The 25,392-nt window shown below is 44.9% G+C and overlaps 4 protein-coding genes across 6 annotated transcripts in view; all 4 read left to right on the top strand.

The window, feature by feature from the left end:
• Positions 1 to 5,015: 5,015 nt before the first annotated feature.
• On the top strand, positions 5,016 to 9,124 carry LOC117766025 (keratin, type I cytoskeletal 13-like). Of its 3 annotated transcripts, none has more exons than XM_034592727.1 (7): positions 5,016 to 5,313; positions 5,945 to 6,027; positions 6,775 to 6,931; positions 7,032 to 7,193; positions 7,747 to 7,872; positions 7,953 to 8,176; positions 8,804 to 9,124. In XM_034592727.1, exons 1-7 carry the CDS (start codon positions 5,143 to 5,145, stop codon positions 9,030 to 9,032), a joined length of 1,152 nt encoding a protein of 383 aa, XP_034448618.1. In that variant the 5' UTR covers positions 5,016 to 5,142; the 3' UTR covers positions 9,033 to 9,124. The 3 variants fall into 3 exon arrangements, with proteins under 3 accessions (XP_034448618.1, XP_034448619.1, XP_034448620.1); XM_034592728.1 differs by having other exon boundaries at positions 8,810 to 9,124; XM_034592729.1 differs by having other exon boundaries at positions 8,828 to 9,124.
• A 2,081-nt stretch (positions 9,125 to 11,205) lies between these two features.
• On the top strand, positions 11,206 to 13,457 carry LOC117766026 (keratin, type I cytoskeletal 13-like). Its single transcript, XM_034592730.1, has 6 exons — positions 11,206 to 11,598; positions 11,999 to 12,081; positions 12,406 to 12,562; positions 12,638 to 12,799; positions 13,030 to 13,155; positions 13,233 to 13,457. Exons 1-6 carry the CDS (start codon positions 11,206 to 11,208, stop codon positions 13,455 to 13,457), a joined length of 1,146 nt encoding a protein of 381 aa, XP_034448621.1.
• A 2,218-nt stretch (positions 13,458 to 15,675) lies between these two features.
• LOC117766023 (keratin, type I cytoskeletal 13-like) lies at positions 15,676 to 19,354 on the top strand. The gene is made up of 7 exons (XM_034592725.1): positions 15,676 to 16,118; positions 17,129 to 17,211; positions 17,295 to 17,451; positions 17,537 to 17,698; positions 18,216 to 18,341; positions 18,422 to 18,642; positions 19,194 to 19,354. Exons 1-7 carry the CDS (start codon positions 15,720 to 15,722, stop codon positions 19,282 to 19,284), a joined length of 1,239 nt encoding a protein of 412 aa, XP_034448616.1. The 5' UTR covers positions 15,676 to 15,719; the 3' UTR covers positions 19,285 to 19,354.
• Positions 19,355 to 23,420: 4,066 nt separating this feature from the next.
• LOC117766022 (keratin, type I cytoskeletal 13-like) overlaps positions 23,421 to 25,392 on the top strand; it is a 10,407-nt gene continuing 8,435 nt past the window's right edge. The window contains exons 1-3 of the mRNA XM_034592723.1: positions 23,421 to 23,795; positions 24,181 to 24,263; positions 24,364 to 24,520. Of these exons, the coding sequence (XP_034448614.1) occupies positions 23,421 to 23,795; positions 24,181 to 24,263; positions 24,364 to 24,520 (615 nt within the window). The remainder of the gene's footprint in view (positions 23,796 to 24,180; positions 24,264 to 24,363; positions 24,521 to 25,392) is intronic.

Raw genomic sequence — 25,392 nt, forward strand, 5'->3', positions numbered from 1 at the left:
TGTGTGTGTCTCTGTGTGTGTGTCTCTGTGTGTCTCTCTGTGTGTGTCTCTGTGTGTCTCTCTGTGTGTGTGTGTCTCTGTGTGTGTGTCTGTGTGAGTGTCTCTGTGTGTGTGTCTGTGTCTGTGTGAGTGTCTCTGTGTGTGTCTCTGTGTGTGTGTCTCTGTGTGTCTCTCTGTGTGTGTCTCTGTGTGTCTCTCTGTGTGTGTGTGTCTCTGTGTGTGTGTCTCTGTGTGTGTCTCTGTGTGTGTGTGTCTCTGTGTGTGTGTCTCTGTGTGTCTCTCTGTGTGTGTCTCTCTGTGTGTGTGTGTCTCTGTGTGTGTGTCTCTGTGTGTGTCTCTGTGTGTGTGTGTCTCTGTGTGTGTGTCTCTGTGTGTGTGTCTTTGTGTGTCTCTCTGTGTGTGTGTCTCTGTGTGTGTCTCTGTGTGTCTCTCTGTGTGTGTGTCTCTGTGTGTGTGTCTCTGTGTGTGTGTCTCTGTGTGTCTCTCTGTGTGTGTGTCTCTGTGTGTGTGTCTCTGTGTGTGTGTCTCTGTGTGTGTCTTTGTGTGTCTCTCTGTGTGTGTGTCTCTGTGTGTGTGTCTTTGTGTGTCTCTCTGTGTGTGTCTCTGTGTGTGTGTCTCTGTGTGTCTCTCTGTGTGTGTGTCTCTGTGTGTCTCTCTGTGTGTGTGTCTCTGTGTGTGTGTCTTTGTGTGTCTCTCTGTGTGTGTGTGTCTCTGTGTGTGTGTGTCTCTGTGTGTGTCTCTCTGTGTGTGTGTCTCTCTGTGTGTGTGTCTCTGTGTGTGTGTATTTGTGTGTCTCTCTGTGTGTGTGTCTCTCTGTGTGTGTGTCTCTCTGTGTGTGTCTCTCTGTGTGTGTCTCTCTCTCTGTGTGTCTCTCTGTGTGTGTGTCTCTGTGTGTGTGTCTTTGTGTGTCTCTCTGTGTGTCTCTCTCTGTGTGTGTGTCTCTCTCTGTGTGTGTGTCTCTCTCTGTGTGTCTCTCTGTGTGTGTGTCTGTGTGTGTGTGTCTTTGTGTGTCTCTCTGTGTGTCTCTCTGTGTGTGTGTCTCTCTCTGTGTGTCTCTCTGTGTGTGTGTCTCTGTGTGTGTGTCTTTGTGTGTCTCTCTGTGTGTCTCTCTCTGTGTGTGTGTCTCTCTCTGTGTGTGTGTCTCTCTCTGTGTGTCTCTCTTTGTGTGTCTCTCTGTGTGTCTCTCTGTGTGTGTGTCTCTCTCTGTGTGTCTCTCTGTGTGTGTGTCTCTCTCTGTGTGTCTCTCTGTGTGTGTGTCTCTCTCTGTGTGTCTCTCTGTGTGTGTGTCTCTGTGTGTGTGTCTCTGTGTGTCTCTCTCTGTGTGTCTCTCTGTGTGTGTGTCTCTCTCTGTGTGTCTCTCTGTGTGTGTGTCTCTCTCTGTGTGTCTCTCTGTGTGTGTGTCTCTCTCTGTGTGTCTCTCTGTGTGTGTGTCAGCTCCTGGTGGATGATGGATGCGTCCTCACTGAATCTTATGTGTATAAGGATGAATGAATCTGTCAATCTACTACACACTCACACACTCACACACTCACACACTCACACACTCTCACACTCACACACTCACACACTCACACACTCACACACTCACACACTCACACACTCTCACACTCACACACTCACACACTCACACACTCACACACTCACACACTCACACACTCACACACTCACACACTCACACACTCTCACACTCACACACTCACACACTCTCACACTCACACACTCACACACTCACACACTTGTCCAGGTGGACGTTCCCAGGCCTGATGGGACATGATGTCCCTCCAGTGAGTCCAGGCTCCATGGGGGGGGGTGTTGGTGCTGTTTATTTGGACGTCCCTCCTCATCTACTCGGCTCTATGATGAAGAGCGTTGGGGGGGGGGGTGGAGTAAGCCGAAGACATTCTGATTGGACCAGAAACAGCTTCTTTGACACCAAGTTTCCAGCCTGTGAACTATTTAAGTTCTCCTCTGAGAAGTTGAGCCATTTTCTCACCGACTTCTATAGAAACTACCAGTGGAGTCGCCCCCTGCTGGTCACTACACAGAAGACAGGATTCAGAAACCTTCTGGAGTCAAGTTTCTATAAACAGTTTAAAATGCATCACTGTCTCCATGGTTACTCATGCGTGCAGAGAGCATGCAAAGTGTAGACGATCGATGTTTAGTGTACGTGAACAGTTCAGGTTTTCTTTTTAAATTATAAACTTCAGTATTTCATTGGTTGTGACATCTACAGAATATAAGTAAAATGAAAGTGTTGTTTATGTTTGTATCTTCTAAATATAAGAAATATAATCAACACGATTTACTGACAGTTATATTCAAATATATAAAATAACCTGGACGACAGCAGTTGCTCCCGACGGCTTCTGAGCGTAGATCAACACATCGCAGCAGCGTATCTTTACTGATCTGAGTGCATCAAGTTTCCACACATCAAACCATTAACTGACACGTTCATTATTCAAACTTCACCTGAGGCTGTGATGCTTTTATTTGTGCAGCAAGTCGCTTCTTCACGCCCGTCTCCTGCAGCTGTAATTTGTCACATGCAAACAAAGTTGGAACGCCTCTTACACAAACACGCTCAACGTCAAGGTGAAATTAAATGATTATTTTTAATAAAGGAGCGAGGGAGGGCAGGGTGTTGTACATACCTGACAGTTCCTCCTGCAGCCTGAGAGCAGAGAGGTGGATGATGGGAACACGCCTGCAGCTGAATTCCACCCTGCTACACCCACACCGCACAAAAGCATCAGAAGAAAAACCCTTAACAAATGAATCAAAGACCTGAAGAGCTCCAGGCTCTGTTTGTGCCTCTCATGTAATCACCGTTATTACATCATCACACCCTCACACTGATGATTTACTGAAGTAAACTTCATACTGGGAAAAAAGGATTTGATCTGATTTGACCTCAGTTTGATGAAAGTCCGATGTTGATATTTAAGGTTTGTGTTTCTCCTGTGAAGCAGCAGCAGGAGATTGTCCGGGTCAGAAAATGTCTGCTTGTAAAGATTCACAGGGAAAAATAACAAGACAACTTAGGTTACATGGTGCACAAAGAGCAGGTGAAAACATAGCCTTCCTTGAATAAATATAATAAATGATAAATAAATGAGACTGAGAGACTGTCAGGTAAATAAAATCCAAGTGGCATCGGCGGCCAGCTTCTCTTTGTGTGTGCAGATGACAGCTTGGAACTCGGGTCAGACCACGAACCTGTGACTGACGACGTCGCCTTACGTGTCGGTCATATCGGCAGAAATGTTCATTTCGGGCCGATGCCGATATGTCGCATTAAAGAATATATTGGCCGATACTGATGACCGATATTATTGTGCATCTCTAATGATTATTTATCTTTCAGAACATTGGCTTCATATTGTCAGGTTTTTCTCTTTACACCATAATATAGACCACTGATAAAAAACATTTACAATTGTCATTATTATTGTTATACTTAACTCTTATAGCATTTCAATATCATAATATTATATAGTATTATACAATAATAAATGTTACAGATAATAAAAACTATACTCAGTGACATCACACTTTGTGTTTTATATAAACCTTATATTCTATCACATGTGTAGTCAGCTGTTTTTAATCTATTTATTATTTATTAGACTTTTTACAGTGTTGATGTCTGATTCAACACTAACACTGTTTTTATCCTCTGATGTTCACGTTCATTAACTTTGAGGATGAAATGAAGATAAAATGAATTTGAGTCAACGTCAGAGCAGAAAACGACACTGACGCTGAATGAAGGTTAAAGTTTCTTCGCCCACACTGACACCTTTAGTTATAAAACTCATCCCTGTTGCTATGGTTACGCCTGGTGGAGTTTCCAGCCTCTGGATCAGAGACTTGTGTAAACTGATCTCGTTTTGGTTTGAAAACTCTGGGTTTGAGTTTCAGTCTGAACAGAAACTGAGACTTTAGTAAACGATGACGCGTTCTCTTCCTGATTGGTTCTCATCAGTCACATGACTCGACGACCAGCGGTGAACACAAAGCTAACACTTCCTGTTTAAATCACATGACCAGTGGATGTTAATGGTCTTGTGATGTGTTCAGGTGTGTTAGTGTGGACGGAGATTATTTCTGATCTGGAGCTAAAACACTTGTGTGAATGGAGGTTGTTTTTGTTGTCGTGTTGACGGAGAATATGAAGTCGTCTGCGTAGAATCGACGCCGTCGCCTGATGTGTGGATGGAGACTGATTTAGTTTTTAAATGAAAATAATGGACGAATGTTTAAATATGCTAATGAGACTATGTTTTATAAAAGATATATGCTAATTGACATAAATCAGAGCAGAATAAACTGAATAAAAGCAGGTTAAAACTAGTTGTTTATGTCTTCAGCCTCTTTTCACATAATCTTTAAACCATCGTGACGATGAGACTCTTTTCTCTCCCCGCAGCTGGTTGACTGGACGTGATTCTTCATGTTGGGAGTGAACTTTAAATCAATGGTTCCACCTAAATGACATCCAGGTCTAGACTTGCTCCAACCTTTGATTGTGCGTTTGATGTGCAGCGTTGGCCTGAAGATTCCTCTGTGTGGATCCAGCAGGTGAGTGAAAGTGACGGGTGGATTCCACATTTCTCAGACACACCCTCGGCCCATTCACCTTCACTTTATGAGTTAAACTAGGACAAGTGTCTCCTCCCAGGTTTGGCACCAGTTCTCCATCCTTCCCCCTCCTCCCTCCTCCTCACAAATTTATCTAACGGTATAAAAAATCAGCCGCTCACTGAGCTCTACACTTTCTCCGCTCCAGCTGAAGCAGAAAGACGTCGTCCTTTAACCCTCATCTCCAGAATCATAATGTCCAGGTACGGTGGAGGTAGTAGCTCCTACAGTAGCAGCAGTAGGTCTGTGTACGGTGGTGCTGGCGGCAAACAGGTCCGAGTCTCTGGAGGCTCCTCCATGTCCATGTATGGCAGTGGCGGCGGCGGCGGCGGCGGCGGCGGCGGCGGTGGTGTTTCTAGTGGTGGCTATGGCTTCAGCTATGGAGGAGGCTGTGGAGCAGGTGGTGGAGGAGGCTATGGAGCAGGCGGTGGAGGAGGCGGTGGATTTGGTGGTGGTGCCGACAACCAGGGCATTTCTGCCAACGAGAAGGCCACCATGCAGAACCTGAACGACCGCCTGGCCTCCTACCTGGAGAAGGTCCGCATGCTGGAGCAGGCCAACGCTGAGCTGGAGCTGAAGATCAGACAGTTCCTGGAGAGCAAGACCTCGCCGTCCTCCCGAGACTACAGCGCCTACTACGCCACCATCGCAGAACTGCAGGGAAAGGTAGGCTCCCCTCTGACACGTGGTCACATGACATCATCTTCTGACACTTCCATCTTCTCAAAAAGGTTCTGTGAGAAAATTCACATATGAAAACTCACAATGTTAAATTATGACAGCAGCAGCACGTCTGCGTGAAAGAAATATTTATATCGATTTTCTAAAGGATGTGATTATCGTCAATCAGTTCATCTGAATATTTCACATATTTCACATTTCACATGTCTCTGAGGTTCCACCAAGACACTGAAGAGTTTCCACCAAAGAAAAGATAAACGAATAGAAAGAAGAAAAGAAAGTCAATAATAATAATAATAATAAATGACATAAGAGTAAATACCAAAGACTTGCTGATGATTGACAGCTGACATTCCTCTGGGCTTTAAGAGCCTGTTCGACAAGAACCAGCAGAGACAATGATTCACGTGAACGAGGTTTAACCACGAGATGAGCAACAAACATTTAAACTGAAGATCACATGTTCCCACGTCCTGAATCGTCTGTCAATCATTTCACGATGAGAAATTTTATGTTAACGCCTCCACCATTTTCATTGAAGAATCAGAATATGATTATTTATGTGTTTACGTTCAATTTAAAGTGAAAAAAATCATCTCTTCTCTTCACGTTCCAGATCCAGCAGGCGACCAAAATCAACGGTGCCATCTACCTGTCCATCGACAACGCCAAGCTGGCCGCCGACGACTTCAGGCTCAAGTGAGTGAATCCAAACGTTACAGCGTGAAGGTTAAAGGATCTGAAATCAAAATTAAAGGGCCGGTGACGTCATCTTTGGATCAAAGGAGGGAAAGTAAATCACAGCAAATAGAAACAGATGCTGACGTGTTTATTCAGATAATTATTAAAAAAGAGAAAAGAAAGAGAAGAAACAGTTTCAACATCTGTTAAATGTCATTTACCTTTGGTCTTTAAAGGAGACGGATCATTGTAATGAGAAAACATCAGTGTCCCCAGACTGTCCATCGCTGCAGCTCCTCTTTTCAGCCTCTGTCTCAAACACGTGGTTCTAGCCCCTGTCTCTTTAAGACCCCCCTCCTGATGAAGTCTGCTCTGATTGGTCAGCTGATTCAACCCAATTAGTTATTTTTTCGTTTCTTAGAAACAATTTTTAACGGACAGATTTTTTAACAGGTTCACGTAGTAAAGTAAATAAAACAGCTATAACTGACACTAAGATCAACCGGAACCCTCGACTGAAGGGTTTGAACCCGTCTGATATATTACATCTGTTGTATTAAATATATAAATGAACATATATATATATATATATATAAGAATAGTTTTTTAATGATGTCTCCGATGCCGTGAGTACAGACTAGTTGTGATTCTTTAAACCATTGGTCCAACAATCAGAGACAATCAGATCCTAACTTCTTGTTTCATTCAGCACGTTTGTTTTGTTAGAATACAGAATTAGAACTCCGCCCCTTGTCCGATGTTTAGGTACGAGAACGAGCTGGCCATGCGTCAGTCGGTGGAGGCTGACATCGCCGGGCTGAGGCGAGTCCTGGACGAGCTGACAATGTCCAGAACCGACCTGGAGATGCAGATCGAGGGCCTGATGGAGGAGCTAATCTTCCTCAAGAAGAACCACGAGGAGGTGAGTCGCTCAGGTCGCATTCAGCAGATCCGAATTGGACAAACACCAGAAATGTCCGCACAGTCCTGACCTCCACCTGTTTCTCCTCATTGGTCTGTAGGATCTGATGGCTGCGAGAACTTCGATGAGTGGTCAGGTGAACGTGGAGGTGGACGCCGCTCCTCAGCAGGACCTCACCAAGATCATGGACGAGATCAGGGAGCACTATGAGGCCGTCGCCGCCAAGAACCGCAAAGAGCTGGAGGCCTGGTTCCAGTCGAAGGTGAGGATGTGACGAGCTGTGGTTCTACGGTCACGTCTGTCGTCTCGAGACTCGTAACCCATGAAGAAAAACCACAGAAACTAAAAAGAGATTTTAAAAGGGTTAATAATACATGAGTTTGGTCTGTGAGATTAAAAAGTGAACGCCGCTTCTTCTCGTTTAGTTTCTCGTTACAGAAAATCGTGCTGAGACGTTCGTCTTTTAGTCCTCGATGTGTCGTCTGACTCTGAGATGGTCTTTGTTCAAATTCAGCTCTGAGTTTGTGAACTTCACCGACTTTTAAATGTCTTTAACTGAACAGAGTTCGGTGCTCTGAACCTGTGTGGGATCATAATCTGAAGATTTGCTTGTCAGTGTTTCCCATCATCTGATCTGGTGGAAGAGTGACAGATATTTTATTGTCAATATGAACAAATGGTGCAATCAGTCAGTTCAAGTGGAAACTGATTCTTTAGATGTTTTTGTAGGAAATATAAAATGTTTTAATATTGTATGTATAAACAGGAAGTTCTGACCTGCTGTGATGACGCTGTCGTCTTTTCCCTCCTCACAGACAGAATCTCTGAACCAAGACATCGCTGTCAACACAGAGACGATGCAGACGTCCAAGTCCGAGCTCACAGATCTCAAACGAATGCTGCAGAGTCTGGAGATCGAGCTGCAGTCGCAGCTCAGCATGGTAACGTCACATCTCAGAAAACACCTTCATGTTCGGAGGCGATAAAACAAACTGACCCGTCTCCTCTTGGTCTCCTGCAGAAAGCCGGGCTGGAGGCAACCCTGTCTGAGACGCAGAGCCGCTACTCCATGAAGCTGATGGGCTACCAGAACCAGGTGAGCATGTTGGAGGAGCAGCTGGTGCAGCTGAATGCCGACATGGGGAGACAGTCCCAGGAGTACCAGGTGCTGCTGGACATCAAGACCAGACTGGAGATGGAGATCGCCGAGTACAGGAGGCTGCTGGACGGAGAGGGCGGCGGCAGGTGAGACGTCTTCATGTCCTGCAGGTCAACGCTGCCAAAAACAACATTACCTCCAAAATACATGAAGATAAATATATTTCCATTACAGAACCACCAACAGATTTCTCTTATTTATCTGTAATTACACGGAGATTTTGTTCCTGTGTCAACATTTTTATCTTTAAAAAAAAATGCTCATATGGGTTTGTTTGATCTTAAACTTAATTTAAACCATTTTTGTGTTAAATTCTGGTTTTAATTCTCTTTAAATAAAATCATGTGTTTTACTCAAATCCAACATCTTTAACTTTTGATCAAAAAGAATTCAGAAACATCGTCATCAAGACATTTCAGTTTCCTGTGAAATTTAATCAAAGTAAAAAATATTACCGCTAATATAAGAAACAAAAAACTATGAATATAAAATAATACTGAAGGTTTCAGAAAGCTTGCATCAAATCAGGCTCAAAAAGTTTGACTTGAGGAAATGATGATGAGTCATGAGCTTTTGTAAATCTAAGAATAGCTCAGACATTCAGCTCTAAATGTTCCTGTGAGACAACAAAGACAAATGTCAACAGGTTCTTATCTTCATCCATCAGAAAGACAGACATCTGAATAAAATCGGATTCTTTTCCTGCTCTGTAGTGGCTCCGGCTCCGGCTCCGGCTCCGGCTCCGGCTTCGGCTCCGGCTCCGGCTCCGGCTTCGGCTCCAGCTCCGGTTCCGTCTCAGTCTCTGGCTCCAGCTCCAGCAGCACCACCACCACCACCAGCGTTACCCCCAAGACCATCACCACTAAGAAAGTCGTCACAGTCATCGAGGAGACGGTGGATGGGCAGGTGGTGAGCTCCAGAGAAACAGTCAGCATGGCCTAGAGGGCACCAACAGGGGGCGCTCTCACTGCTCCCACACAGATATAAAGATTTAAAGGTCTTTATTAAAGTCTGCTGAGGTGCTTCAAAATAAACCTTGTCTCTTGTGTCTTTTTTTATTCCACTGCAGTTGTTCTAATGGCCACTAAGTGCTGCACCAGCACTCGAGGGTTGATGATGTTCAAGAACAAAATAATCTGAATTCAAGTAAAAATGAAAACCATGAGTATATTTATACTAATATATATGGTTCATTTTCACCATTAAATCTTCACAGATCATTTTTATTTTACTTTTAATTCTTCTTTAAAAAATAGTTTGCTTGGTGACGAGTTTCAATCAACTGTGAGGTTGTTCTTTTCGTTGAGTAAATATTTCAATATTTCTAAAATCTGCTTCAGTCCTGAACATGTCGACAGTTTAGAGTCTGAAGGAAAAGAGGCTAATTTCTTCATTTAAAACTTTTTAAAAATATTTTTGACTTTTCTTCATTTTAAAAGATAAATTTCACTTTCTAAAACTAAAATTTCCTCATTTTAAAAAGTGTGTTAGCTTTCAGACTAAAACGCTCCACATTCCAAAAATAAATATTTCTTCACCTACATTAAATGTCTTTACTTTTCACAAAGGTCTTTCTATATATTACGACTTTGACAAATGTCCACACATCCCCCAAAAATGTTATCGCTTTCAAAAAACAGAAAAATCCTCAGTCTCCTCGTGGTCGGTCTTCATGAAGATGCCTTGGGTTCAAAATGTTCCCTTTCTCTTTCTTCCTTGTTTGGTTTATTGATGAGAGCAACAAACATCTAGATGCACTACTGCCATCTACTGTGTGTTTCAATAACAGGACCCTGTTAGACATCTCATCACATCGATTTTTCTTTTATCTTTATGTTCTGTTTTTTAGAAGGTGGTGACATTTGTAGAAGTTTAAGGAAATAAAAGTGTAATGTTATTTAAATCATTACTTCAAACTTTGACCTCGTTCACACCTGGTTTGGTTCAGAGCTTCAGACTCTTCAGTTCAGTCTGAAGCTCTGAACATCAGGTGTGAAAGGTTCCTCAGAGCAGAAGAGGAGTTCTGGGTCTGGATCAAACTGAACCTGGTTCTGTTGGTTTGCAGTGAAAACACTTTGTTGGATAGTTTGGACTTTTGGACCAATCACAGCAATTAGAGACAGAATTAAACAGTAGAAGAAGAAGAAGAAGAAGAAGAAGAAGAAGCAGCTGCAGTCTTCACCTCCGACGATATGTTGGAAGCATGAGGACGTCATTTGGTGCATTGGAACTAGTGTGGAGTACTGTAGTACTGTGGAGTACTGTGGAGTACTGTGTAGTACTGTGGAGTACTGTGGAGTACTGCGCCTGAAGGTGCTGATGCTGCTAGTGAGACGCAGACGCTGTCTGACGTGAAACCAGAACTAACAGATCAAAGGAAACAACAAACACATGAAGCTTCGGACTCAGATCAGAAAACGGCTTCAATGAGAAGTTTAGAGCGACGTGACAATTTGTTTTAAAAGTTTATCATATGTGAAGATTCTCGGTCGTCATGTGGTAAATTGACTGACCTGTGTTTCTTCTAAAATGATAAATGTAGCACAAAATATCTTTGTGAAATAAGAGGAATAAAGTAAGATACAATACTCAGTTACTTCTGTATGATACTTTTACTCCCGTGTTGCTTTCATAACTGAGATCAGTGCGACTGAACACCAGCTCCAGGGTAAATATCAGCCTGTGTCACAGCAAACAGAGACAAGAGCCGTCACTGAGGGATTCATTGTTTGGTTGCACAATAACACAGGGGGGGGGGGTTCTGCACACACACACACACCCACACAAACACACAAACACACACACACACAGGTCTGAACATGCACAGAGGAATCCAGGTGAGGGTGGGACGGAGGGGGGTCGAGGGTCGAACCCTAACCCCTGAACAAACACACGAGTCGGATCGTTGTGCAACAGACCTACACTACAAATTCCTGCGGTGATCGGTTCATGGTTGTTTGTTGTCCGCTGGTTCAGTGTGTGTTTCTTAGCCTGAGGCATGTGTGTGTGTTGGAGGGGTGAACTCCCCCGCCCCACTCTCAAGCCATAAAAGCAGCCGACCTCAGTTTCTGCCACATTCCCTCCTCTCCATCCAGAGCAGACAAACTCCTCCACCATGTCCAACTACTCTCGCTCCGGCTCCGGCTCCTTCTCCAGTGCAAACCGCCTCGGGTCCATGAGGTCACCCAGTGTGTATGGTGGCGCCGGAGGCTTTGGGGTCCGCATCTCCAGCACTGCCGCTCCCAGAAGCTTTTCTTCTGCCGGCGGCAGTGCTGCTGCTGGAGGCGGCTTCAACCTGTCTGACGCAGTCGATGTCTCAGACAACAAGAAGATCGCCATGCAGAACCTGAACGACCGCCTGGCCTCCTACCTGGAGAAGGTGCGCAGCCTGGAGAAGGCCAACGCCGAGCTGGAGCTGAAGATCAGACAGTTCCTGGAGAGCAAGACCAAACCCGAGGGCCACGACTGCTCTGCATTCAAGTTCGTCATCAGTGACGTGCAGGACAAGGTGAGACCAGTTTCTGATGCTGGGTACAGATTCGTCTCCATCGCACTGTAGAGGCTTCACAGAAGAAGCTGTTTCACTAAAAGCTTCTTCAGCTTGAAAATAAATGATTTGTGGTATGAAACTTCAGCGGCTGAGACAGAAATGATCAGTTGTTTCCTGCAGGATGGAAACAGGTGCAGCTACACCTAAGCACACGAAGGCTCAGCAGCAGCAGCATCAACACGATGTGCACGAGAACAGAAAACCACTCAGACAACAAGACTTTAACTGGAAATCTACTGCTTTTACTTTGTGTGTTTCCTCTTTAATAAGCTGAAGAACTGTCTAGTGTCAGTAGAAGTTCGGTTTTCAGACTGTTGAGTGCAGAGGATTAAAGTAACTGTTCTTCTCTTTCTTTCAGATCTACGATGCCAACCTTAAAAATGCCGCCCTCTACCTGGCAATCGACAACGCCAAGCTGGCTAGTGACGACTTCAGGGTCAAGTGAGGAAACGAGTCATTTAAATTAGAAGCAACACGTAGACCTGATATATGTCAAAGACGTGTCAGTTGATAAACTGAGCTGCTTTTCTGCCTCAGCTCATCAGCCTCAATATTCAAACTTTCTTTTATTCATGTGTGAAAACTAAGAACTTTAAACATTCGGTGAAGGTTGTGAGTTTAACCGATTCATCCACCTCCTGCAGAATCTGACAGGAACAGAAAACCTTTGCCTAAAAGTCAAATACAGTTGTAGTTTCTATGCTCGGCTCAGGCCCAAGGTAACAGAAGAATTTAGCTGATGTGAGTGATGCTGCTGCCTCACAGGTTTGAGAACGAGCTGGCCTTGCGTCAGGGCGTGGAGGCCGACATCGCCGGGCTGAAGAGAGTCCTGGACGAACTGACTCTGGGAAGATCAGACCTGGAGATGCAGATCGAGGCTCTGAGGGAGGAACTCATCCAGCTCAGGCGGAACCACGAGGAGGTGGGTTTGAAAACTACCTGTGATTTTCTATTAATTTCATGACAAACTTTTCACTGACCCGGATGTTTTCCTTAGGACCTGCTGACTCAGCGGGCTCAAATGAGCGGTCAGGTACATGTGGAGGTGAACGCCGCACCTCAGATGGATCTGTCCACCGTCATGGCCACCATGAGGGAACAGTACGAGAATGTTGCTTCCAAGAACCAAAGAGAACTGGAGTCCTGGTTCCATTCCAAGGTGAGTTTCATAAACCCTCCGACATCAACATGAATATGTTCTGTTTTTTAAGAATATTACATCAAAACGTGAAATCACTACTGGCCGAATTAAAAACCAAGTGACTTTTTAAATAGTTCATTCAAATGAACTCGTACGATGACAAATATCAAAGTGTGTGAAAGTGTGTCATCTGCATACAAGCTGATTAACGAGCAGACTCATTTCTAACGTGTCTGTTTGCTCTACAGTCCGATGATCTCAATAAGGAGGTCGCCGTCAGCACCCAGACTCTTCAGTCATCGCGCTCCGAGATCACAGAGGTCAAACGTTCTCTCCAGGGTCTGGAGATCGAGCTCCAAGCTCAACTCAGCATGGTGAGTTTCTACATCTTTAATTCATCGTGTGGATTCAACAGAATCATTTTCTGACACGGTTTTGTTCTGCTGGTTAGAAATCGTCTCTGGAGGGAACGCTCTCCGACAGCAACAACAGATACGGCAGCATGTTGACCGGGTACCAGAGGCAGGTGTCGGCCCTGGAGGAGCAGCTGGCCCAGCTGAGGAACGACCTGGAGCGTCAGGGACACGAGTACCAGGTGCTGCTGGACATCAAGACCAGGCTGGAGCTGGAGATCGCAGAGTACAGGAGGCTGCTGGACGGAGAGACGCTGAGGTGAGTTCATATCTTCAAATGAACTCATCTTTTACAGTAAAGATGTTTCTTCTCTTGTTCAAAACATTTATGGAGGAAAACAGAAGAATTCATTATGTTGTGTGTCCCTGCAGCTCATCTTCCACCACCACCCGCACAGTGGTGATCGTCACAAAAGAGGTGACGAGCGAGTGAAGCAACAAAGATCTGACGGCCGTTCTCAGAAAGACACAAATAAAACCCTTGTGATGAACCGAGACACTTGTGTGTGTTTGTGTGTTAATGATTAAACTGATTGATTTATTTCTTTGTACATCTCCTCAGCAAAAACCAGAGTTAACTATAAGCTCAGTTTCTTTCTCATAATTCATCTGCAGAGACATTAACATGACAACATAAAAACAACACAACCATAAAACCACAACATCCGGGTCAGCTGGTTTATGTGCGATGGCTCCATGGTTGGGTTGATTTGAACCATGATAAATCTGGAACTTAATCTGGGCTCTGAAGACTGATCTGTTGGTCGGAGCCCAGTGATATGAACTCTTTTCACTTTAGACACTAACATCAGTGATTTCTCACAGGTCAGGAGCTTCTGTCTTCTGATGATGTCACAGTGGTGATGTGGCTTTTGTCCAGTACAGGTTTAGTTCTGCTGCAGGAGCTGGTTTAATGTTCCTAAAGTTCCTGAGATTGAATTGGACAGTTTAACACATCATATGTTTCAATGTGAGTCAAGAGTTCATCCCAGATGTTTAAAACGAGATCTGGATCCTTTCTCCCTTAACTATGATATCTGGCTGAAAAATACATACAAGCTGTTTTACTGATGTTGAGTTTCAGGCAAGACTTTCATATATATGAATATTAATAATAATTAATAATGAATATGGCGGCCACTTCCCTTCGTCCATTTTTCCCATGTGCGAGGACGACCGTGTCATCTACGTACATTTGAGTATCAACTTCACGCGCGCGTGTGTGTGTGTGCGTGCGTGTGTGTGCGTGTGTGCGTGCGCGCGCGCGTGCGTGCGCGCGCGTGTGTGTGTGTGCGTGTGTGTGTGTGCGTGTGTGTGTGCGTGTGTGTGTGTGTGTGCGCGCGTGTGTGTGTGTGCGTGTGTGCGTGTGCGCGCGCGCGTGTGTGTGTGTGTGTGTGCGTGTGTGCGTGTGTGTGTGCGTGTGTGTGTGTGTTGTTCACGTGCAAGTTAAAGCTAACGCTATACGATGAGTTTAAATTAAAGAGAACACTGAAGCGTTCTCGTAGCACAGAGGCATGATGGGAGAAACACCTCTGCCCATGATCAGTGGGCCACGAGGAGATAACCTGGAGGCTGTTTGTTCCAGGCTCCGGTTCTGGTCTTAAGATCCGTCCATGGAACCTTCACTGTCCCGGTCATCAGCTGGACAGTGAGGAGGCTGGTTATTGTTGACTCTACCACAGGGGGCGCTAACACACATTCAAAGCTATTGACTGCTGTAAACGCCAATCAACATCCAGGAAGTTTCCCTCCAGAGCTTCATGTTTAACACACGAGGAATCAAACATGTGATGTTTCACCGGGACACGCCCATGAACGCTCAGGTGAAGTTTCCTGTATAAAGAACTGAAAGAACAGAGGGCGGGGGGGAGATGAGGCCAGAAACAGGAAGTGGTTAAATGTTTATTGTTCACATGTTTGATTCTGATCAGTAACTGGATTTAAACTCAGTTTGAGTCGTGCTCCTTTTTTTCATTGTGTGTGTGTGTGTGTGTGTGTGTGTGTGTGTGTGTGTGTGTGTTTTGGTTTGAACCAGTTTTACAGGTTCAAGAACATTTAAATTCTTGTTTTGTTAAGAAACAGCACATTTTGGTTCCTGTGTGCTCTTCTAATGTCGCAATATACACACATATATATATATATATATATCTGAGAGGACGCCTGAGAGGACGCCTGAGAGGACGTCTGACTGGATGTCAGGTCCTCAGGCTCCGTGTTGACTGACGGGACCAGTCCGTCCATCAGGAGGAGAGCCCCCCCCCCCCGCCTGAGGGACAGGATGCAGAGAATGTCTCTGTCGTCTCTTAAACTGACTCGACCTGCTGGACCTCACCCGCCTGATGTCCAGGCCCCGGGGCCATGCTGCTGCCCCCCCCCCCCTCCGGCATGTTTGGCCTCTAAACCTGATTGACCACACCTACCCCCCCCCCAGCCTTATTCAGAGGCATAAAAGCGCCACGGTCCCAGCTGATCTTCACTCCCCGCTCAGAGCCGATCATCAGCCAGCTATCAGCCGACCAGCAGCCATGACCTCCTTCTCCAGCCGCAGCAGCTACATGAACGTCAAGAACTCCGCCACGATGAGCCCCACCGTCTCCAGCGCCTTCCGCCGCGGCATGGGGTCCGGCAGCGTCTACGGAGGAGCCGGAGGGTCCGGAGTCCGAGTGTCCAACGCCTCCTACTCCTTCGCCTCCCCGGCCTCTACCGGTGCCTCAAACATGGCTGACAACATCACCGTCAACGAGAAGGCCACCATGCAGAACCTCAACGACCGCCTGGCCTCCTACCTGGAGAAGGTGCGCTCCCTGGAGAAGGCCAACGCCGAACTGGAGCTGAAGATCAGACAGTTCCTGGAGAACAGGGCGAGGCCGGCGGCGCACGACCTCACCGGCTTCAACATCCGCATCAAACAGCTGCAGGAAGAGGTGAGGAGAGTTCACACCCTGAATCAGGGTTTTAGGTTCAAATTCATAAGTTTCTACTTGATATGATTGTTTATTAACTACTAACTGGTTGGTTACTGTTGAAACTAAAGATTCAACCCCAGTTGACTTGTAGTGAGGCTGAAGTAATCTGATTACACCTGCAGATTTCACCTGTTGTGGTTTTAAACTTTTACTGTGAAAAGTCAGGAAACAGAAAAGTACGTAAAAAAGACAGAAGCAGGTTAAAGATTTACGAGTTTAATGGTTTCGTTGTTTCAAGGTGTAATTGAATATTTGAAGATGTTGGAATTCTGTCATCGAGGAAACAAGAAGAGAAACTGGTACTGAAGCGGGGGGGGGGGGGGGGGGGGGGCAGGTGTGAACAGGTAACAGGTTCTATCACCTGAGTGATGTAACCACGGAAACAAGTCTGACTGAATAATTTATGCACAAATGAAATAAGACGTTCACTTGAAGTTTTATAACTTTAGATTATTTTTTAAAAATCCACATGTGAGAGACTTTTTTAATTTCATATATTTTATGTCTTAATTCTTATTAAGTTCTTGAATTTCATATTTCTTTTTATGTTGTGATTATTATTAAGCATTTTAAGTGAGATAAGTTTTTTAATCAGTAACAAATGTTTAGTTACTTAATTTGGGTGAAATAGTTGAAATGAATGATTGAATCTTTATTGTTTTTTAAAACATTGTGTTCGAAGGTCTAAAGTTTTATTTTTAAATCAATCATTTCTTTTAACTAAGATTTTAGTTAAGTTGTAAACCAGCTTTTGTTAGTTAAACTTTTTTATATATATATTTTACAGCTATACAGCTCTTTTCTTTCGTCCGAGTGCGACTTCAGAGAAACATGATACGATAATCATGAAGAACACTTTAATTCTGATTTGAGCCCCCTGGTGGCCATGATTTCAAAAAACAATGTATTTAAAGCTAATGAAAAATGTCACCGCTTTAATCCCGAGTTCACCCTTTTCTTCTGCTCAGATCTGTAACGCTACTCGTGGAAACGCAGCCCTCGTCCTCGCCATCGACAACTCCCAACTGGCAACTGACGACTTCAGAGTCAAGTGAGGACGGAGAAGACGACAATGATCTGATTACAAATGACGATCGAACAGTTTGAAGAAAATTCACTTTCTTTCATTTCCAGGTACGAGAATGAGATGTGCATGCGTCAGTCGGTTGAGGCCGACATCGCCGGCCTGAGGAGGGTTCTGGGCGAGCTGACGCTGGGCCGCTCCGACCTGCAGATGCAGATGGAGGGTCTGAAGGACGAGTTGATCCAGCTGAAGAGGAACCATGAGGAGGTGAGTCCAATGAAACCAAGAGAACAGAACAATGTGACACTGGTAAAGACACAGAGGTGTGACCGGCGTCCTCGTGCTCCTGCAGGATCTGCTGGCTTTCCGGGCTCAGATGGGAGGACAGGTCCACGTGGAGGTGGACGCCGCTCCTCAGGAGGACCTGTCCGTCGTCATGGCTGGAATCAGAGAACACTACGAGACCGCCGCCTCCAAGAACCGCAGAGAACTGGAGACCTGGTTCCAGGCCAAGGTGAGGGTGTGAATGTGGCCACTGCTGCCCCCTACAGGCCAGGACAGCTTTATCAAAGCTTGAAACGTGATTCAGGATCAGTTTTATAACTTTAGTTTTCCTGTATTAAAAGCTTTACTTGTTGAAGTTTATATTTTCTTTCTTGATTGCAGATTTACAACTTTCTTAGTCTTAAGCTGTTTAAAACTTTATTATTTAACAGTTGCATTTTTTAAATAAAAGTTTTAGTTTTTACATTAGTGAACTTTTTTTTATTTACAATTTGATTCATTACATTTCTTTTCAATAAATTTTGTTTCAGTTTTTAAACTTTATTTGTTACCTTTATTTTTTAGATTTTTACTTTTTTAGTTATTGTTTGTATGTTGATAACTTTAATTTGAAGGTTTTTCCTTCCAATTTAAACAAAAAGATCTGTTTTTTATATTGTTATTTTATAATTATTAACCTTGTGTTTATTAAGGTCACAGATTTAAAGAGTAAAGTTTGTGTCTAAAGTTTGCGACCTGCTCCACAGTCGACAGAGCTGAACAAAGAGGTGAGCGTGAGAACTGAGACTCTGCAGACGTCCAAGTCCGAGATCGGAGAAATCAAACGAACTCTTCAGACTCTGGAAATCAAACTTCAGGCTCAGCTCAGCAAGGTGAGAGAAACAAACATCTCCACGTCAAATAAATAAAGGAATAATATAAAGTTGGTGAAATAAAATGTCTTTCCTCACAGAAAGGAGCTCTGGAGGGAACTTTGGCCGAGACCAAGAACCGATACGCCAACATGTTGGCCGGGTACCAGAGGCAGGTGGAGGCTCTGGAGGAGCAGCTGGCCCAGCTGAGGGCCGACCTGAAGAACCAGGGGAACCTCTACAGCGACCTGCTCGACATCAAGACCCGACTGGAGATGGAGATCGCCGAGTACCGACGTCTGCTGGACGGGGAGACGAAGAGGTCAGCTTCACTACATCATCTCCTACTCAACATTACATATAAGTGTCTATAGAATTACAATAATACATGGTTCATATTTTAGAAAATGATCATAAATAATACCTCACAAAACTTTGAAATAAGTTAATATCTAAATACTGATATTTTAGTCCAGAATTTAATCTAAAATCCAAATTTGGTTTTGTCAGAATTAAAGTGCTGATTTGTACTTTATGACACATACACACACATTTAGTACACACACACACACACACACACACACAAACTGAACTGAGTCCGAAGCCTCTTTAAAGGTCATGTTGATATATAACACATATATGTGTCTGTGTACAAACACAGAAACTGTCCCGACTGGTTGTTGCTCTCAGACGATGGAGAAAATACATTGATCAGATTAGAAATGACTTAAGTGACATAAGTGGAGCATTTTACATTATTTAATTTATATCAGTGAAAACCAGGTTCAATAGAAACAAGCCATGGAAATAAATTGAGCTGTAAATGTTTCTTATATCATTTCGTCAAGTGGAATTGTCTTTTTCTTTCTGCAGCACCATCACCACCACTAGCACGACCAGGGTGGTGACCATCGTCCAGGAGGTGGACGAAGCTGGAAACCTGGTGACCACCAGCTCCACGTGAACCCAAAGAGCGACGCAGTCGGTTCACGAGTCTGATGGGAAATCTGCAATAAAAATGTAATCTGACTTTGTGTCTGTGGCTCCCGTGATTTTATTGGTGATGAATATTTTGATCATTTAGAGATTTTAATAAAAACAAAACATTTCCACAAATTAAAATAAAAAAAGAGAACTCGACATCGTGTCTGTGACTCAGAGACAACGGAAATGAAAAGCAAAGAAACTACAACAAATTTTAGAAAACATAAAAGTGGGAAAATAACAAAATAACAATAAAATATAAATAAAATAAAGCAAAGTTTGTAAAATATAATATATTGTACATGTATAATATCAAAATATACAATCAGAAAACATTCAAATATAAAATTGTGTTCATAAAATCAACAAGAGAATGAAGTAACAAATACATGAAACAAAAATATAAGAACAGGAAGTTAAATACACAAAATAATAAGAGAAAAAAAAGAAGCAAGTAGTAGATGTGTTCGGGTTTACTCACAAATCAACCAGCAGGGGGTGCTGTGAACCTCGACACGTCAACAAACCAAACATTTATAAAAACCTGCGAGCAAAAGACTTTTTATAAAATATCACGTAAAGAAAAATAACACATTATTTGAACTCTGAGGTGTCAACGTCCAGGTCATAGCCACGTCCCATTCCCTGCTATGACGCCATTCTGGTCATGGTCTGTAAATAAAGATGGACGAAGTGTCTCCACTTCCTCCCACTGGACGAAAATGAAGCCAAACAATTGCAGAGATGTGTGTGGCCATCTTGTGCTGCTGACGCCATTTTGAAATGTCGACAAAAACTTTCAGACAAAGTTTGAACCTCACAGCTGATTGGCTCACACTGACGCTGAGGACACACACTGTCTCACTGTCTCTGAGGACACACACTGACGCTGAGGACACACACTGACTCTGAGGACACACACTGACTCTGAGGACACACACTGACTCTGAGGACACACTGTCTCTGAGGACACACACTGACTCTGAGGACACACTGTCTCTGAGGACACACACTGACTCTGAGGACACACTGTCTCTGAGGACACACACACACTGTCTCTGAGGACACACACTGACTCTGAGGACACACTGTCTCTGAGGACACACACTGACTCTGAGGACACACTGTCTCTGAGGACACACACACACTGTCTCTGAGGACACACACTGACTCTGAGGACACACTGTCTCTGAGGACACACTGTCTCTGAGGACACACACTGACTCTGAGGACACACTGACTCTGAGGACACACACTGACTCTGAGGACACACACTGTCTCTGAGGACACACACTGTCTCTGAGGACACACACTGACTCTGAGGACACATACTGTCTCTGAGATCCACTGAACCAACCAGACGTTGATTTAAACTTCCCTTATCCGTCCCTTTAAGGATCTTGTGGGTCTCTGAAGACCCTGGTCCTCTTCAGAGACTCGAACCATCCACACCAGCTCCACGGATCCTCTGAGGACATGATGTCATGGTTCAAAGGAAGGGATTGGTCAGTTACTAAGTTACCATGGTGATTTACCCGATAACAAGTGAACGAGCTTCGTAGGACTGAAAACTCTGAAGTTCACCTGAAGTCGAATGTCTGAGATTCATCGTTTCTGTTAAACCTGAAAAACCTTGGTCCCCGGTTTATGACATCATTGATGACATCATCATTATGGACCCAAAAACATACGTGTGGACAGACTCTTTCATAAAGAGTGAATGTGTTTGTTACGTAAGAACTGAACCAGTTGAACTTCTGAAACTCGTTCCGTCAACTTTGTCCTTTAGTTCCTTCTTTAATCAACCGTGTCATTGTGTCAGTGCACGTTGCGTGCACGTCGTACACACCCGTTCAGCTGATGATGGAAACGAGCTCTGACCCGGGTTCAGTTTGCAGTAAGGGGGGGGGGGGGGGGTTCACAGGTGATTGATGTGTTGGCTCGCTGCACCGCCTGCTGTCAGCGAGCGGGACGAGTCGTGCATTGTCACACGGGCCGGGGCGTAGAAACAGGTTTGACATTTCCCACGTAAGTAATTTGTCGGTGTGTGTCTGTTGATTAAGGCATGACAGACGTGGAGTTGACAGACGTGGAGTTGACAGACGTGGAGTTGACAGACGTGTCGCTGGGAGCGGGGGGGTGTGGTGTGATAAAGGTCGGAATGAGGAGAGGCGATAACACGAGGACGAGAGGAGGCGAGGACAAGTTCAAACAGGAAAACACATGATCTCCAGAGAGGAGGTTTTGGGGGGGGGTCGACAAAGCAGTGGCCCCGAGCTAAGAGGGGGCCTCTAAAGAATGGAAATGAGTCCCCCGCAGCACCCCCCCCCAAGTCCCTTTCCTGGGGACCCAAACTCTGTCCCATCAGTTTCATGATTCATCTCTTGGTCCACGGTTCAATTCCCAGCTCCTCCATAGTGTCACTGCTTGTCCCTGAGCTCGGGAACGAAAGGTCCTCAACATCTGGTCCTCAACAGCTGGTCCTCAACAACTGGTCCTTAACAGCTGGTCCACAACATCTGGTCCTCAACAGCTGGTCCTCAACAACTGGTCCTCAACAACTGGTCCTTAACAGCTGGTCCACAACATCTGGTCCTCAACAGCTGGTCCTCAACAACTGGTCCTCAACATCTGGTCCTCAACAGCTGGTCCTCAACAACTGGTCCTCAACAGCTGGTCCACAACAGCTGGTCCTCAACAGCTGGTCCTCAACAGCTGGTCCACAACAACTGGTCATCAACAACTGGTCCTCAACATCTGGTCCTCAACAACTGGTCCTCAACAGCTGGTCCACAACAGCTGGTCCTCAACAGCTGGTCCTCAACAGCTGGTCCACAACAACTGGTCATCAACAACTGGTCCTCAACATCTGGTCCTCAACAGCTGGTCCTCAACAGCTGGTCCTCAACAACTGGTCCTCAACAGCTGGTCCACAACATCTGGTCCACAACAGCTGGTCCACAACATCTGGTCCACAACAGCTGGTCCTCAACAACTGGTCCTCAACAGCTGGTCCTTAACAGCTGGTCCACAACAACTGGTCCTCAACATCTGGTCATCAACAGCTGGTCCACAACAACTGGTCCTCAACATCTGGTCCTCAACAACTGGTCCTCAACATCTGGTCCACAACAACTGGTCCTCAACAGCTGGTCATCAACAGCTGGTCCACAACAACTGGTCCTCAACAGCTGGTCATCAACAGCTGGTCATCAACAGCTGGTCCACAACAACTGGTCCTCAACAGCTGGTCATCAACAGCTGGTCATCAACAGCTGGTCCACAACAACTGGTCCTCAACAGCTGGTCATCAACATCTGGTCCTCAACATCTGGTCATCAACAGCTGGTCCTCAACAGCTGGTCCTCAACAGCTGGTCCTCAACAGCTGGTCCTCAACAGCTGGTCCTCAAAATGATGATGACGAGGTCGATGAAGAAGCAGCAAACGCCTTCATCTGTCACTGATGACGTCACCAGAAGACTCTGTGCCACAGGCGAGTTTAGTTCAAGGATTAATTCGATATTAGAGCTTAGAGGGACAGTTACTTATATAATAACTATGACTAATAACTTTATTACACCTTTAACTACATTAATTCAAGTAACATGATCTTCACTGTAGGAAGATGAATCTCTAGAGCTTAGTATTTAGTATCGTTTACAGTAGAAGTGTTAGAAAATGAAAGTTTTTTGTTTTATTGTTTTTTTCCAAGAGTTTCTTCCATCACAGAAACATTTAGTTTCTCGTACGACTTTAGTCGAGTAGAATTTCCTGTGATCACACAATTATCTCATTCCAGAGAAGTTTGACATTTAAAGCTTTGTCTTCAACTCTGTGATCAACTTTCCTGTTGTGACAGCTTCACTAACTCTGCTAATTTCAAACTAAAGGTCGTCCTGAGGCTTCACAGAGATCCTCACTGTCACATGTTCCCAGGTGTGAAGGTTACCTTGACCATCCCCGACACACCCAGGCACATTCCTGCCTCACCTCCCGTCAAGGTATTTGCCGAGTGATTCACGGCTGTTTGGCGGCAGCAGGTTTAAATAGGAGGTGAGAGAGATGCTGCGCCTCACTCTGCTCTGTGTCGTCTGCAGAAAACACCTCCTCCATCATGATGTCCAGCATCTTCTCCTCCTCCTCCAGGTCGAGCTCCGGCGGTTCCAAGATGGGCCTCGGCGGCGGCAGACTGGTGTCGTCTGTGAGGGCCGGCAGTGTGTACGGTGGAGCAGGAGGCTCTGGGGTCCGCATCTCCTCCTCCAGGAGCTACAACGTGTCCGGCATGGACGAGAGCCTCATCGGCAACGAGAAGTTCACCATGCAGAACCTGAACGACCGGCTGGCCACCTACCTGGCCAAGGTGCACTCCCTGGAGAAGGCCAACGCCGAGCTGGAGCTGAAGATCAGGCAGTTTGTGGAGAGCAAGGTGGGACCGTCCACCAGAGACTACAGCGCCTTCTTCACCACCATCGCTGACATCACCGCCAAGGTAACGTGACGTCATCCTCAGGTGACTTCATCTCTTCAGGAGGAAATTCAATATTTAGTGTGAAAATAAAAAGTTGTAAGTTTCAGAGTCTTTTTACTCAAATGTTGAAAAACAACCGAAACAGTGAATAGATTTGTTTTTCATTTGATCAAACAGATAAAAACGACCTTTTTAAATCGTCACTTTTACCAAAAAGATTTTTGTCTGTTTTATTATTTTCTTTTAAATGATGTTTTATTATCTTATCTGTCTTTGTTCATAGAGCAACTTTCAAAACAGCTTTTACTTCACAAAGAGGACAAATAAAAGCAAGAAAACAGAACATCAAAGTTATTATTATTATTATTGAGAAATAACATAATCTGAGTTCACACCTTCCTCTCAGATTCAAGGCGCCATCAGGGTGAACGGAGCCGTCCACCTCAGCATCGATAACGCTCGCCTGGCGGCTGACGACTTCAGGACCAAGTGAGTGTGACACCTGACAGCCGACAAGTTGTTGTTGTTGTGTTGTCATGTTGTCATGTTGTTGTGGTCCAGTAGGTTTTGACGTTGTTTCCTGCTGCAGGTTTGAGAGCGAGCTGACCATGCGTCAGTTGGTGGAGGCCGACATCGGGGGACTGAGACGAGTCCTGGAAGAGATGATTCTGGCCAAGTCGGACCTGAGCATGCAGATCGACGGCCTGAAGGAGGAGCTGTTGTTCATCAAGAAGAACCACGAGGAGGTGAGTGACTCTTATTTTAATATAAACTTAACTCTTATTTGAGTGTTTGAGTCCACAAAACACTTCCCCCCCGCCCATCTTCAAGTTGAGTTTGTGTTTTAACTCAAATGAATCGTTTCAACTGCAGCTGAACGCAAACAACGAGTTGAATAATGTTTTTGTACAAATCTCAACTTTACCCTCACGCAGAGAGAAAGTGATATTTGCATGTGATGACATTAGTTCCATTAGCTCCTCTAGCGACCTCCAGTGTTTGTGCTGCATATTACACCCAACGGCAGGATTCTTCCACAGACTCAAACTTTGACGTGAATCTGAATTAATGACGTATATTCATGACATATTTCTTAATGTGAGGTCATTCTTTTCAAACATGAGGAATCATTTTAAAGTCTCTGTCACAACATCAATATCAGAATGAAGTAATATCACGATATGTGTAAAAAATATACACCGACCTCCTCTCTTCCTCCTCTCATCCTCCTCTTCATCCTCCTCTCCATCCTCCTCTCATCCTCCTCTCATCCTCATCTCTCTCTCTGTCTCTGTCTCTCTCTCTGGTCTCTCTCTCTCTCTCTCTCTGGTCTCTCTGTCTCTCTGGTCTCTCTGTCTCTCTGTCTCTCTCTCTCTCTCTCTCTCTGGTCTCTCTCTCTCTCTCTCTCTCTCTCTGTCTCTCTGTCTCTCTCTCTCTCTCTCTCTCTCTCTCTCTCTGGTCTCTCTCTCTCTCTCTGGTCTCTCTGTCTCTCTCTCTCTCTCTCTCTGTCTCTCTGTCTCTCTCTCTCTCTCTGGTCTCTCTCTCTCTCTCTCTCTCTCTCTGTCTCTCTGTCTCTCTCTCTCTCTCTCTCTCTCTCTCTCTCTCTGGTCTCTCTCTC

This window comes from Hippoglossus hippoglossus, chromosome 8 (assembly GCF_009819705.1).
Source record: "Hippoglossus hippoglossus isolate fHipHip1 chromosome 8, fHipHip1.pri, whole genome shotgun sequence".
NCBI classification, from domain to species: domain Eukaryota; kingdom Metazoa; phylum Chordata; class Actinopteri; order Pleuronectiformes; family Pleuronectidae; genus Hippoglossus; species Hippoglossus hippoglossus.

Coding starts and splice junctions, on each gene's coding strand:
- LOC117766023 (XM_034592725.1), top strand. CDS start 15,720: ATGACCTCCTTCTCCAGCCGCAGCAGCTACATGAACGTCAAGAACTCC. Junction 17,212..17,294: donor ACTGACGACTTCAGAGTCAA/GTGAGGACGGAG, acceptor TTTCATTTCCAG/GTACGAGAATGAGATGTGCA. Junction 17,452..17,536: donor TGAAGAGGAACCATGAGGAG/GTGAGTCCAATG, acceptor GTGCTCCTGCAG/GATCTGCTGGCTTTCCGGGC.
- LOC117766025 (XM_034592727.1), top strand. CDS start 5,143: ATGCAGAACCTGAACGACCGCCTGGCCTCCTACCTGGAGAAGGTCCGC. Junction 6,932..7,031: donor TCAAGAAGAACCACGAGGAG/GTGAGTCGCTCA, acceptor ATTGGTCTGTAG/GATCTGATGGCTGCGAGAAC. Junction 8,177..8,803: donor GACGGAGAGGGCGGCGGCAG/GTGAGACGTCTT, acceptor CCTGCTCTGTAG/TGGCTCCGGCTCCGGCTCCG.
- LOC117766026 (XM_034592730.1), top strand. CDS start 11,206: ATGTCCAACTACTCTCGCTCCGGCTCCGGCTCCTTCTCCAGTGCAAAC. Junction 11,599..11,998: donor TCAGTGACGTGCAGGACAAG/GTGAGACCAGTT, acceptor TCTTTCTTTCAG/ATCTACGATGCCAACCTTAA. Junction 12,563..12,637: donor TCAGGCGGAACCACGAGGAG/GTGGGTTTGAAA, acceptor TGTTTTCCTTAG/GACCTGCTGACTCAGCGGGC.